This window comes from Delphinapterus leucas, chromosome 7 (assembly GCF_059928025.1).
Source record: "Delphinapterus leucas isolate spDelLeu-1000000601 "Yukka" chromosome 7, BTC_Dleu_Yukka2, whole genome shotgun sequence".
Lineage (NCBI taxonomy): Eukaryota > Metazoa > Chordata > Mammalia > Artiodactyla > Monodontidae > Delphinapterus > Delphinapterus leucas.
The window spans coordinates 27499478-27514202 of record NC_143135.1 but is presented as its reverse complement, the minus strand read 5'-3'; the positions used below and the strand labels follow the sequence as shown (position 1 = coordinate 27514202).

Here is a 14725-nt window from a genome sequence, read left to right as displayed (position 1 = left end):
GTGGAGGGGTCGAGATGGAGAGATGCAAAACAGGCCAGCCATCCGCCACCAAGGGGCACGACATGGGACCAACCACCTCCCGCGGGGTTATTATTTCCCTTCTGAATTCTCAAGTGTCAGTGGGCAAGGGGGTGGTATTGGACTCACTCTTCTGTAAGGAAAAGGACACCTGCCTATGCCTTTATATTTCACATGGGGGAAAACAGATCCTTCTTTGAACTGCATTATGGAAGAATTCGGGATTAACATCCTTTAGGAGGTAATACCTCCTTCCTAGTCTGTCTATTCTTCCCAAAGACTCCCTCCTCCTCATTCTTCTTTTCTCTAAGTTGGTGGAGTCAAAACAGGTTTCAGAGCATCCAGCTGTGCCCAAAATGTGAAGGTCAGGAACAAAGTGAAAACAAGTTAACCTGTAAAAGTCAGAATCTGAGCACAACGCATGGTAAGTCTCCTAGATACTAACAGATGGCAGACCTTGGGCAATTGAAGTTTCAGATACTTTTACATTTCTCAAAAGCCAATTCATAGTTCACTATTTCTCAAATGGACTTTTTTTTTATATATTGAAACGCAAACCTCAACTTCTGAGTTACCTAAAAAGGCCTACCAAATTGTTCCTTCTCAGGGATCAAAACAGGTCAATGTATCAAAAATTGCTATTCTGATCTTTTCAAATGCTGGATCCATTGGTATGTAGAGTTGGCATGCATACCCCACAAAGCCAAGGTGAAATCTGTCTTATCTTCCTGCTGATGGATGTTTAGGGATGCTGACACGTTCCTGGTGTTAAAGTCAAGCCCAAGGCCACGGACGTCATAATTGCAAGAAAGAGTTATGAACTAACAGGATATATCTGCTAGGCCCACCCTCTCGTCTTTTCTCTCTCCTTCACATATACCACTGTCTTCCCTCTTCTCCATAAAACATGTACCTCCACATTATATCTGCTGCCCACCCAAGCAGGACCAACGTGTAAAAGTTGGTACTTTTTAAAAAAATGGAATATATTAAATATAAGGCAAAACCAAGAGCAATGGGTATGATACTTGTGATTTTTTTTTAAAAATGCCTAATGTAGTCTGACAGGCTTCTGTGGTTATCTCTGAAGTCTTAAGGCAAAGCAAAATGAAACAAAAGGGGGAAAAGTTTTCCAAAACTCAGGACCAAAATAGAGCTGGTAGAATGTCTATGTCATAGCAAAAGGCTAACTCAGGAAATTAGAGAAACATGCTGAGGTTGCTTAGCTGGTGGGAGATTTCACTTTTTTTTCTTGATTTCAGTTTTAAGTCTTTGCGCAAAACACATTTTAAACGAGGTGTACAACACGTAAACGGTTTGAAACTTGGTCTGTGGCCCAAATACCTAAAACTAAATACTACAAGTAAGCCACTTTTCTTAGCCAATCAGCAGCAATGCTGAAATAGCCCACCGAAAGACGGGAAAAGATATTTTTCCAATCCCAGAATTGACAAACCTTTGAGCTGGAAGGTTTCAGAGACTGTCTACCAAAGAAATAAATGGATTTGAGTAGAGTTCATGTTATGGTGTAGTGCCCTGTAATCTTTTAACGAAGCCACTACAGACAAATGAACTTCAAGAAGGGTTTAATTCTCATCTGGAATTTTAAGGCGCAATAATATCAAGTACTGAAAATTTACTTGTTTGCTTTATTAAATGGTACTAGTGTTTCTTTTCCTGTTTTTTTTTTTTTTTTCTCAACTAGTGTCAAGAGCTTTGCTATGTAATATAAAGCCATACAAAAATTTAAACCGACTAGAGGGGCTTATATTCTTGATTTGTGGTAAAGGAAAAAAAAATGAAAAGCCTGCAACAACGCATTTTCTTATTTTACCCTTCTAAAGGGACAGAAACTGAAGAAAAAAAATCTTCAAAGCAAAACAGAAGAAAAATATGCAGACCCAAATACTGCAAAGGCCAATAAATTCAACAGAGTTTCCTCTTTGCAGAGTTAGTGTTTCTACACAGACAAAGCCTCTAAGTGTACTCTTTACATTAAAAAAAAAGAGGCAGACTAACACGGCGGTCTGGAAAAGTGTGGTAGTTTTGTCTGTACTAATATTGAAATAATAGCCTAATCATTCCAGGATAGCTACTGAAACATCCAATTTCCTGGATGCTAGGAAAGTCTAAAAGGGGAAGAGACATGGGAAGGAGAGAGCTAAGGAAATACTGAAAAAGAAGAAAAACAAGCTGATGGTGGATAGATCTTCCCAGACTCGGTGAGTTTTTTCTCCTTTTTGGAAATAGTTCAGAACTACCTAGAGTTTGTTACACAAAATGTGGCAGATTTAGTGGCATTAGCTTTGTTTTTATGTCTTAAAATCTACATCTTCATTGGCTCTAAATCTCAGAATTAAAATTAAGCATGTTTCAAATACAGACTCCTTATTATAATACTTCCTGTTTAGCTAGTCTTGTCATTTTGTCTATTTTTATCAAAATGTCTCCCTAAAAGAAATTTTTTAAAAAACTGTACTTAGAGCAGGAGATAAATTTAATCCATAAGGAGAGGTGAGCAGCGAGTTCCTAGTTTCAGGATAGGAACTGGCCACACTTTCCGTATGAACCTTTCTCTCTGCAAATGTAGATAACTGCCTCAGGATTTGAAATCCAGGCATACCACAGTAGAAAGAATCTACTTTATTTGTCAAAATTCTTTACCCTCCCAGAGAGTCAAGTAACCAAAAACAAACAAACAAACAAAACTACCCAGTTATGCAATATACAGCTAAGTTTCTAAGAACAAATCCATATGGACAAAAAAATATATCTAATTTTAGGTTGCCTTTTTAAAGCCAGAATTCAAACAAAGAAATCGACGGAATAGGAAATAAGTCAGTTCTAAAATGAAGTCTAACTGCCACGGACCACAAGACCAGTGCCCTCAGGGAGCATATAGGAAAAAGAGCTTATTTTTAAAAAGAAAAATACCCCGTGTTTATATATGAGCACAAGCCAAAAGGGCCATTCAGCCATCTCCAAGGCGAATTTCAGATTGAAAACATTAACAGAAATTATGGCCATGCTAATGTTCAGGCCAGTGATAAATTTGTAATGAGAAGGAGAAAGCAGCTTACCAAGAGAAAAACGTTTAGAATTTTTTTTTTTTTTGCACAGTGAATGCAGCCCAGCTCTGCGACAAAGGATGAATTTCTACCTTGTTAGTAATGTGCAATGTTACAGAGCCCCAGACATTCACTCATTCATTGATACTCTTCCTCTGTGTGAGGAAGAGGTCATTGGTCTTCCCCCTCCAAAGCATCCCCATGATATCTCACTATTATAATCTTTCCCTACAGAATATCACTAATGATGAGGGATTTGTGTTCTTAATTTCAAACAGACTAAAGAAAAGAGAAGAAAAGGAGAAACCCTAGACTGCCAGAGTAGGAAGGAATGAAGCTAAAGGGCATCGAGTCCAATGGCTGGTGAGGAACTTGAAATTCAAAGAGGCTCAACTTGCTCGGAATCACAAACCTAATTAGTGACCAAGACAGGACCAGAATCCAGGTTCCCTGAAACACTGTCAAGTCATCCACTAGAGCAAGCTATCTGTTTACTGATACTATATACTCTGCTGGCTTTCAAAAATGAATTTGAAGGTACTTCTTAAAGAAATTTCCCTCCAGTTATAGGACTAAGAAGTAGCCAGCATCCTTGGCCTCACATCTTTCCACACATGACCAAGCTGAATTATACTGAACCAATGAACAGCCTTTGGTCTATACCTTGATTATAACATAAAACAGAAGAAGGTACCTCCCAAGGAAGCAGTGCTCAAAGAAAGTAGATTTACATTAGAGTGAGCCTTTAATGCAAACCTTGCTAACAAAGCAGAAGGGATTGTAGACAAATCACATTTTTATCATTCTTTAAAAAAAGTTTTTATTATCATAAAAGTATTACATAGTTCTTATAAAAATAATTTAAATTATACAAAAGTATATAAAATAACCCATCACTCCCTCCCCCAGATTTGTTTGCAAATTTATTCCCTACATGATCACCAGTAATGTTGGTATTTATCTTTCTACACATTTTGAGATTTTTTTTTAACCAAATGGCATCATTCTATAACACTCTTCTGTAACTTTCTTCCTGCATCTAAGGATACCTAATTCAGACCTGAAATAAACATTTACTTCCTACCATGCAAGAATGAAACTTCAGATCAGACAAACAAAATCCTGTAACAATTTGGCATGGAAAGATCACCCAGATACCCTAAAAGCTTCAGATCATTTCGGATTAGCAATACCCAAGCAAACACTGACAGATGCTGTAAAACACAACAAAGCAACAAGAACAAGTTGGTCTTGTCAAGTTTTATGCAAGCAGTTCAAACAAAAAGATGTTAACACTTATTTCATGCTCACCAGCTAATGCACAAGACCATAAATATTATCACAGCATCTATTTATCAAGTGCTATCTTCTGGGCACTATGTCATATACATAATCTCATATATTGTTTACAACCGTCTTAGAGACTCGTCAAACCCATTTTATAGATGAGAAGACTGAAGTTCAACAATTCTGTCCAACATCACCTAGCCAAGCCAGTAACTGGTGGGATCAGCATGTGGATACAGATCTCTGATTTCAGACCACATTCTCAGCTGCTGTGTGAATACTGTCCTCATTCCCCAGCTCAAGCTGTGCCCTTTGTACTCAGTCCTAGTTAATTATGGTTAACTCTTGATGCTTCTGTTGTAACCATAGCCATAGGTAGAGAGCCTAAGACACTGACTGATGGGGGTACAAGGGCCTGAGACGAGCACAAGTGAATGAAGGCCACTGTGATTCTGCAGAGAACAACCAGGCGACACTCAGCTCTTGGGATTCCTTGCCCCCTCGGGACTGTCAATCCCATGGAGTAACTGAAGGCAGGTGAGACACTCCTTGACAGGCAATAAGAAGTCAAGGCACAGACAGAGAAAGACAAATACTATATGTTTTCACTTACATGTGGCATCTAAAAAATAAAACAAACGAACAAATATAACAAAACGGAAACAGACTCACAGACACAGAGAACAGACTGGTGGTTGCTAGATTGGTAAGAGGTGGAGCGGGGGCAAAATAAGTGAGGGTGATTAAGAGGTACGAACTAATAGATATAAAATAGATAAGCTACAAGAATGTAATGTACAACACTGGGAATACAGCCAATATTTTATAATCACTTTATATGGGGTATAACCTATAAAAATACAGAATTACTATTTTGTACACCTGAAACTAATACAATTTTGTAAGTTAACTACACTTCAATAAAAAGTTTAGAAACAAAAAATTTTAAAAAAAGAAGTCAGGGCACCTTCCAACCCTGACAGCCAAAACTCCCACCCAGCCAAGTTTGCTAGTAATGAGTCCTGGAGGAAGACAGGACAAACTTACTAGTGATTTTCTTATTTATTCATTTTTTATACTCCAGTGATTTTCAAAACGGACCGAGACAGCTTAGAATAAAAAGGTGCAGAATCAATAAAACAATCATTAATGCGAAGAGCTAACATTTACTGAGTACAGAGTATGTACTAAGCACTCCTCTAAAAACTTTACAAGTTTTTAACCTTCACAGCAACCTTTGGAGATAGGCACTACTTTTATCATCCACACTTTAGAGATGGGGAAAAAAACCCAGAGAAGTTAATACCTTTGTCCATGGTTGGTCACACAGCTAGTAAGCGGTGCAACCAGGTTTTAAATCCAACAATCTGATTCCACTGGAGACTCCGACCACGACACTACACTGCCTCCTCAAAATAAGTATAAAAGAACAAGAGCTAAGTAAGGTTCCAGGGGTGTTGAGAACTAAAGCCGTAGACAAGGATGTAGCTAAAACTGAAAATAAAATTTGATTTGAGCTTCCTAGCAACCAAACCTTAAAGAAAAAGTTGAGGAATTAACCTCAGTAGGGTAGCCAACCATCCTGGTTTGCAGGGAACTGAGGGGTCTCCCGGAATGTGGGACTTTCGATGCAAAAACGGAGATGGTTGGGTACCCTACTAGAGATGTCTTACAGCATTTTATTAGGCCTCAGATAATCTAAAACATACCAAATCTTGATGGTGTTTTCAGACCTACACTGGCTCCTTGAGCACCTCCTCCCACTATCATTAAAAATACTAAATAATTTTCATCATTAAAAATACTAAATAACATTCTGCTGGGGAAGGTGACAGGGTTGTAGAAAAATGAAGCCCTGTCAATTGTTGGTTTTCAACTATCACATCTATCAGTATGTTCAAGAGTCTGGATAAGAGGGGCTCATGAATTCTGGGTTCAAGTCTGCCCTGTCAACTCCAACTGCGCTTTAATTTTCTTTTCCAAGGTCATATCGGATTGCTTTCTTTTAAAAAAAATCCTCCCTACGTCACAGGCAGAGATGTATAGGCTACTGACTCTTAGAAAGCTTGGTAGCAACCTGGTCAGAACTCACAGGTGAAGCCAAACCAAGACCATGGAGTAAACCCTTAAAGCCAGTGGGAACAACAACTCTGAATCAGTGATGAGCTTCTAAAGATGGGAACCGGGTCTTACGCATCTGTGTTCCCTCCACAGCAACACCTTGCAAATAAATGTCTTAATTGCAATCTTAATCTTAGTATGTCAGAGCTAAAAAGATCCATATCTATCATTTGTTACAAATGTTTACATTTACTGAGGCCGGGAGAAAAGAGGTAAATTGCCCAAGATGGGTCACAAAGCTGAGGTGAGACAAACTGAATTAAATGGGAAGTGAGCTATTCCTTAACTAAGGTAAGAAAACCTCAACTAGGTTTCATGAAAGAAAATAACAGATCATTTAAGGACCCAGCATTGTATCTCCAATCCAGGTGATCTGTCATGGGTCTTCATAGACCTCAGCTGTTAAGTGCTAAAGGAAAGCAAATATTTTAAGAAACCCATGCAAAATAAATGAGCAACTATTCAAGTGGAAAAGACAATATCTTTGTGGAGAGGAGTAAAGCTCTACCATAGCATGTTAAAAATTTTAGAAAAACTTAAGACATTTTAGACTAAACATTTTATAGGCATTTTCCAGCCAATTTAAGTTTCTATTTAGACTCAAGGCAATCTTTTAAAATATAACATGATCCCATTTAACTAAGATAGCTGAATGCCCAGCATGGGCCAGTCACTGTGCCGGGGCACCAAGCACGGAAAAGAAAGGCCAAGGAAAAGGTCGGCCAGCATCTTGATAACATGCACACACGTTCATACAAACACTCAAAATATTAAGACAGGACAGAAGGATCCCAATGAAAATTTCCAAATCTCAATCACAATTTCTCATCTCAATTCACAATCAAATCAATGGATCAATCAAGCAAGCAATCAATTAGTATTTCTAAGCACCTGTTACCTGCTCAATCCCTGCCTTTAAGAAATGAATGATATAGTTGAGAGAGAGGGCGGGTGGGAGACAGGTCTGGTTTGAAGTAAATACCAAATGACGAGGGACATCGTGTTGGTAGGGGGGTAGGTAGGCACAGTCATTTTGGATTGGGTGAGATAGAAGAGGTTTCCTAGACATGGAGGGGCCTGAACTGGCTCTCAGCAGAGTGTAAGAGTGTCTCAGCTGTGAGAAACAGTAAAAGCATTGAGATGGAAAGGGCTCACGGGGTGCTCAGGTGGTAGAGTCAACATGCGTGGCTGGAACAAAGAGTTCAGGTGGGAAGCCCTTAGTGGGTGATGAAGGTGAAAAGGCCAGATGGAGTTGACCGTGGAAGAATCCTCTACTTCTAGGAAGGAAGTCTGGTAAAAGGGCTACACAGCTGTCTAGGCTGCCCCTGCAAACTCCATTTTTCAAGCCTTGTTTTCATAAAAGGTATAATTTGATCCTTCGAACTTTTCATGGCTAGATCTAAGCACATCAGTCCTAAAGTTACATGATTTTTAAAATATCTCTGAGCATTCACAGTTCACCAGTGGAATCTTAGGGCTACAAACAAGCGAAGAATAAGCTAAGATTCCCTATCAGTCATTTTCCAAGGAATCTGGGGCAAAATATACTTTCTTTTGCCTGGGAGGAAACAGAATCCACAAAGTGCTTTGTGATTCTCTAATACAAAACGTCACACCAGCAAAGCAGAGCTAAAGGAATCCTAAGCCCAGCTTGCACACATTCTATAACATATTTGAAGAAAAAGAAATTATCAGAAGCAGAAGAATAAAAGGAATATTTGAAATGAACACAGTTATTGTTCAGAAAAGCCGTTTTAACAAAGAAAAATCTTATTCCCCTTAAACCCTCTCCTTAAAACCATGTTAGGAATCCTTCATTATCATGAATATATTCTGATTTAAAGAAAGTAGAAGAATCTTAGAAATAGTTTAGCATTAACCATTTGCAAGGATTTTTCTTTTTCTTCTCCTTTTTTTTTTTTTTTTTTGCAGAATTCCCATCATAGATAATTGAGTAGCTCTATTTGCATACTTGGCGAAGTAACATCCCAGTATTTACTATACTACCCAGGCAGTCAAGAGAAGGATCTTTTTGTTTGGTTAGTGTTTCTAAATTGGGGGGGGGGGTTGAGAGTGTGTGTGTGCGCATGTGTCTGCATGTTGGGTTGGGGGAAGACCTACTGTTTTTTTTTAAATGCTCAAATAAAACAATTACTTAAAAAAGAGCTTGTGACTTGGACGTGCCCCGAGTTCAATTTTGCCAGCAATGGCAAAAACATTCAACAGAGCCCTAACCTCTTTTCTCTCTTGACTATATAATGGTTTGCAAAGGGGTTTAGTCCTACTGTGAAAGACTCATGTTAGACATTGGAAGAGTCTAATAGAGAATGAGCACCAGGCCTTGAATAAACAAGGGAGATGGTGACCTTTTGCCCGTTCTGCTGAAAGCCCAGCACATCCTGCAGCAGAGGAACGGAAAAAAAGCTGGTGTGCATCCAGGTGCTGCAAAATCTTTGCCTCTGGATTTCTCCCACACTTTGCTCCTGAAACAGTTTAAACTGAGACATGACTTAAATAGTATTAGGGAGTGAGGGGAAAGTACAATTCCTGGAACCAACTGTTCCACTGTCCCTTAATCCTTTGTTCCCCATATTGTTTGAGTCCTGCAGCATGCAGCACACGTTCTACGAGCAACAGGCAAGACGATGGATTTAGCAGTGGCTGGACAATTAGTCCCAATTAGGCCTGTTTCCCAGCTGAATGTAAAGGGGTGGGGGCGGTGAGGTGTGTGTTGGGGGGGAAACTACAGAAATTTTAAAGATATTTCATCATGGAGGCAAGCAGTATAACATAAAGCAAACTGAATTAGGGGTCAGGAGACTCTGCCAAAATTCACTGTGTGACATTAGGCAAATACCTTAACCTCTCTGTTGTTATACACAAAATGAGGGCAACCCTCAGAGGCTCTGAAGATCTCATGCCAAATTGTAGTTGAAAGTACATACTCTGGAAAAGTTCAGCGTTACACCGACGTGGAGGATTCCTCTGAGTTGTACTTGGAACCACAGATACCCATCTGTTTGGGGAATCATACACCTTTTATTCTCCTGGGCAGAAGTCATTAGTGAATTTCTTATTTTATTTCTAGTTTCCTGATGGCTAATTTTTTTCAGTTCATGAGTGATACTTACATATGTACATGTGGCGGCTGGAATCTGCTCTGGTTGATGTTGTAGTGCGTGAATGCCTGGGTGGGGTTGGAGCTGTACTCATCCACCGTTATGGTAACCTTGCCTTGAGAAGGAATCCCATGTGCCATCCTTCCTCCCTATAGGCATGAGCAATTCACAACTTTCCGGAGCAAAGGATGGAAGCAGGCATGGTGCGTTTCAGCCCAATCTCTGAACCCAAGGGTCTACTCATCAATACTGCTGTGTGTTTCTGAAAAAAACAAATGAAAAAAATGAGAACAAAGAAAAAGAGGATGTTCTAAGCGATGTCAGATGGGACACCTAGACGTGAAATTGGTTCAGGAAAAATCTTAATCTGTGTGGTTGCCTCATGGATAAAACCTTTCCCAATTCTCCACCCAGCATGTACTTCAGAATGGACATGACACTCCAAATGATAAGGCTGGCTGCTAGCAAATCATTTCAATGGTGTTCAAACTAAGATTTCCTCTTTAATTATAATTATGGCACTTAACGTGAATTACGGAAGGGGCACATCCACAGTTGCCATGGTGTCTAACTATAAATGGTTTGTGCTCGAAGTGGCGAATCTTCCAAACCTTCCCTGCTAATTGGAATGTTTGGTCTGTACAAAGTTGGTGTCACAGAATAATTTGAAATCCCGGTGCTTAGCACAGCCATAAAACACAATGCCAAATGTAAATGTAAAATGCTGTGCTCATAACAGATACCTGTTTGTAACTGTAATACACGCATAATACATACACACATCACATATAATTTTTTCTTTCACAGTGGCTCCCAACACACATAGGTACTCAAATCTTGGTATATATATGGATTCCACTCTGGCCAAGAACTTTATGGAAGGCAAATCCTTCTTGCTAAATGTAATATAATTTCTTTAAACCCTCCAGTTACTCAGAGGAAAGTCAAATACATCCAGGCTTGGACCACCATTTTGGATGCACTCATTACCGCCCCTCTTGGAGCCCAGAAGGAGAGGTAAAGGAGGGCGGCCATTGAATCTACCGCTTCACTCCTGCTTGGTGCTGCATATTTCTCAGCAGCTGGTTTCATACTTTAAAATACGTTTCTGTTCTTTTTGATTCTTTGTATAAATGTCAATATATTATTTGCTGCACTGGGTTCGGAAATGAGGATGCTTATTTTTATACCAAGTGTGCAAAGACTGAGCAGAGCACACCCCTGCTTGGTTGCTGCTGCAATTGATCAGTGAAATTTTAAAGAAGTGGTCAGCACGCTCCCTGGATAACCCTTAGGTAACCCGCCTTCTTACTTTAAGTGCTCCACATTAGAATACTTTCACCATGTGCACCATTAAGCTCTGGGAATCTTAGCTGCTATCTCAAATAAAAATATTTAGAATAATAGGATTAGATTTAAATTTGGCATGAAACACCTTAAATACCAAGCAAAAGGCAGATGGCCTGCCATAGGCCATTTATTTTATTATTTTACAACCCGGGGCTTGTGTAGTCCTCCATATGCTAGCTGGGCTAAGAAATTCCGCAGCATTCTACTCAAATCATTGCCTTCTTCATATGAGCAAAGCAAGCTAAATAACACCCACCTTGCCTGCATTCCTAATGCACAACAGCACCGCCAAGAAATGAATCCCTCATGCTCTGGCATTTTAAACAAAGTGTCACTTAGGGTTCTCTTTCTTCTTCCTGACTTCATGGGAGGTATGAGTCCTCTAAGCACTAGCTGACAGACAACCAGGCCAGTAGGATTAACAAATTAAAATCTTTCCCCACTCCTCTGATGTAAGATATCTATAAGAACTGCTTACAAATCATAATGTAGCAGTTTTCATACCAAGTTTGCAGCTGTTTCCTTAATTTCCGCCACAATTATATTTTACTGTTATTTTGCATAACAGTAAAACACAACACCTGCTTCAAATTGCAGTCCTGTTCTAAGTACTGTAATTCTCTTTTGAGACACAAAGTACAGAGAGACACGACTGAAGCGCAAAACTGCATAATTGCACCACGCTGAAAAGTAAAAACAAATGAAAACATCTTCCTGTTATAGAAATGACTGTCATTAAAAAGAATGTTAGCCATCAAAGCACAGAGGGGAAAAAATACACATTTTCAGACTGCAAGAACTTAGTGTTTGCATAAATTAGAGAGTGGTGTAAAAATTACATGGCAAGTCTTATGTTCCTGCCATCAATGTCTATTGTGTGAAATACAGAACATCAAGAAGCAAGAGAAGCAAAATTCATGTCTAGACCATTGTGACCTCTCAGTAACAATCTCTGCACCGGGTGCCAGAAACAGTTTAAATGTTTCTGGAGTAAACTCGCTAATTAAACTAAGCAAAATGGCCTACAAATGAAAGATACATTCCTGTTACGTAAATATCTAGGCAATGACTTACAGTAGTTAGCATCAGACCCTCCCGTTTGAAGCCCAGAAAAGATGGAACTTAGAAGGCGATCAGTTTGCACTCCTATATGGTCCACTGTACCCTAAAGTCAACATGGGGTTTTGCCTTTTCTATCAAGTGAGATCTGTGCCTCTTCAGCAAGCACAGGCCCCTGTTACTCGGAAAGGCTAAATGGGTGGCTGGCACCTCATTTGAATTCATCTTTACCATGTTCTCTTTCAAATGTTTTATCGAAACAGTGCACCTGCAGTGTCTATCTTCTTTAATCTGGAGTCCTTTGAAGAAAATGTCAGACTGAGGCAGAGAGCTTCAAAACTTTCACAGGAACCTTTACAGACAAATCAAGAAAAAGCTTATTTTTTAAAAATGCTATGTTCACCCCCACTCGCATCACAAGATGATCACATCCCAAGAACAGGAAACACCAATACATGGGAAAGGCCTTTTTTTTTTTTGGTAAACTCCCTCCTCTAACCTGAGAAACCTGGAAAAAGCTTGAAACAAGACAGAATGATACACCACCTAAAACTACCAAGAACCTGCATCACCTTGCTTCACATATTTAGTCAGTAAAACCTTCCAAATAATCAGATTTTGGAGCATCTCATCCTCATCACACTTACATTACTTTATGTATAATATTTACAGAGACCAGTATTCTTTTTTAAAATTTCCATTTTTATACTTCAATACATTTGCTCTATAAAACAAAGGAACCCAGTAGTAAATGCCAGGAATCCTAAAGAAAAATGTGACACTGCCAAACATTCATGCTGGTGCTACTTTGATTTTCTCTTTAAAAAAAAAATCATGTGAGCACATTTTGCATTTCCTAGACAGCAATCACTTATCCTGTGCCTTAAGCTGTGCAACTTGGAATGTTCTTTTTCAGGAATCTAGTGGGAAACGCTTTTAAAGTCTGCTGGCAATGAAGGGATTAAAAGCTGAGGAATTAAATAACTGTCTCCACCTCCTAGACACCAGAAGTCCAATTTACCAAGAGTTTTCAAAGCAACAACTCATGACCTCTCTGCCCGAGCACCGCACGGCACAGCCTATGAGAAAGGAGCCCGTGATTTCCTCGTTTAAACAAGGATGCTCACTTTATTCACTACCCCTAAGAAGACCGCCCGACAGCCTGGCCAGACTTTGGGACTCGCCTGCTCCGACTCCGCCAAATTTCGCTTTCTCCTCCCTCTGCAGCACAGATCGAGTGCTTTCTCAACTCACGCCCTTACTCTTTCATGCCCATCTCCAGTTACTCATCCCTGTATTCCGGAGCGATGCCCAGAAGCCTTCCGGGCGGCTTCTCCAGCAAGGTGTTTAGACGGATGCACAAAGTTCCACGTGCCTCTGTCCACAGAGCGCCCTCCCTCCCGACGCACTTACACCTGAACTTGTCTCCAGCACTGCGGACACCCGGCTGGCACATTCTTTCGGAAAGAAAGGACAGGACTTTTCTCCCGCGCCTCTGGCAACGCGTAGAGTCTATATATGGTGGGGCGGGGGGCGCGGAATTCTCTACTTTGGATTGGTGTGTTTGTTTTAAATCTAGGGTGGGCAGTTGGGGGTGGTCAGCAACTACACACACACACACACACACACACACACACTCGCGCGCGCCCTGCCCTCCCGGCTCACGGCCGGCTTGTCTGGACTACAGCTCCCCCTTCCTTCCTGGAGCACCAGCTCGCCTTACTCGCTCAGTCCCCCGTTGCCACCGCCGTCGCCTCCGCTGAGGCCGCCGCTTCTGGCACTGTTGGCGCTGGCGCTCGCGGCCCCAGGCTCCGTTGGGCGCCTTTCTTTCTCTACCTTTCCCCCAGCCCCGAATTGATTGATGACCACCGGCGGCCAATGGCTCTGACACCGCACCATCCTCGCTCGAGCATCACAGCCCCACGCCCCCGACGTCAGCCTCCAGGGTGCGTTGGCATCCCCGAACCCTCAGAGCGGCGCCCGCGCCCGGAGCCGCCACCGCCTCCCTGCTCCCTGCCCCGGAGCTGCGGGGCTGCTTCCCTGGAGCGGCAGAGAAAGAAAGGGAGGGAGCCAGCGAGCGTTGGAAGGGGGTGTGGAAGCCACGGATTCCCCCCCCCTTTGGAAATCTTTTCTTGCACTTAAAGTTTTGTTTGTTTTTTCCATGACCTGTTTGTGTTTGTTTGCAGCATCTCAAGTCAATTACACATTTTTCATGACCCGCATTTGCACTTAATTTGGGGTGTGTTGGGGGGGAATGTGGTAATAAATCTACCCCACTGGAGCATCCTTAATTTCCTTCCTTGCTGGTAGATTCTAATCCCCTCCCCAACCTCCAGGAAAATGCCCCCTCTACCTCCTAGGCCGCAAACCTTGGAATTCAAAGGCTTTACAAAGATAACCCTGTTACATGTAAATAGCATAGAAACTCCTGCCTCTCAAGGGAAGAAATCGGGCGGCAACGGTTACTTTTTCTCGCTGCTCGTCCCCCGCAGCCCAACCCGGGTCGCCTGCTCGATCAGCAGGCTGCGATCGTGGAGACCGGAGGCGGCGGGGGAGAGCGAGGTTGGGGCGCCGGGAGAGAGTGAGAAACAGCCCCGCGCGAGAGCGGCGCGCACGCGGGCGGCCCGGGGGCGGCCGCGGAGCGCAGCCCGAGCACAAAGCTGCGCGGCGCCTTCCTGGCCACCGCACCTCGCTCGGGCCGCC

At 41.5% G+C, this 14725-nt stretch overlaps 1 protein-coding gene across 1 annotated transcript in view; it reads right to left on the bottom strand.

Moving 5' to 3' along the window:
* MPPED2 (metallophosphoesterase domain containing 2) overlaps positions 1–10173 on the bottom strand; it is an 83982-nt gene extending 73809 nt beyond the window's left edge. The window contains exon 1 of the mRNA XM_022583716.3: positions 9626–10173. Within this exon, the coding sequence (XP_022439424.2) occupies positions 9626–9753 (128 nt within the window). The 5' untranslated portion in view covers positions 9754–10173. The remainder of the gene's footprint in view (positions 1–9625) is intronic.
* Positions 10174–14725: the final 4552 nt, after the last annotated feature.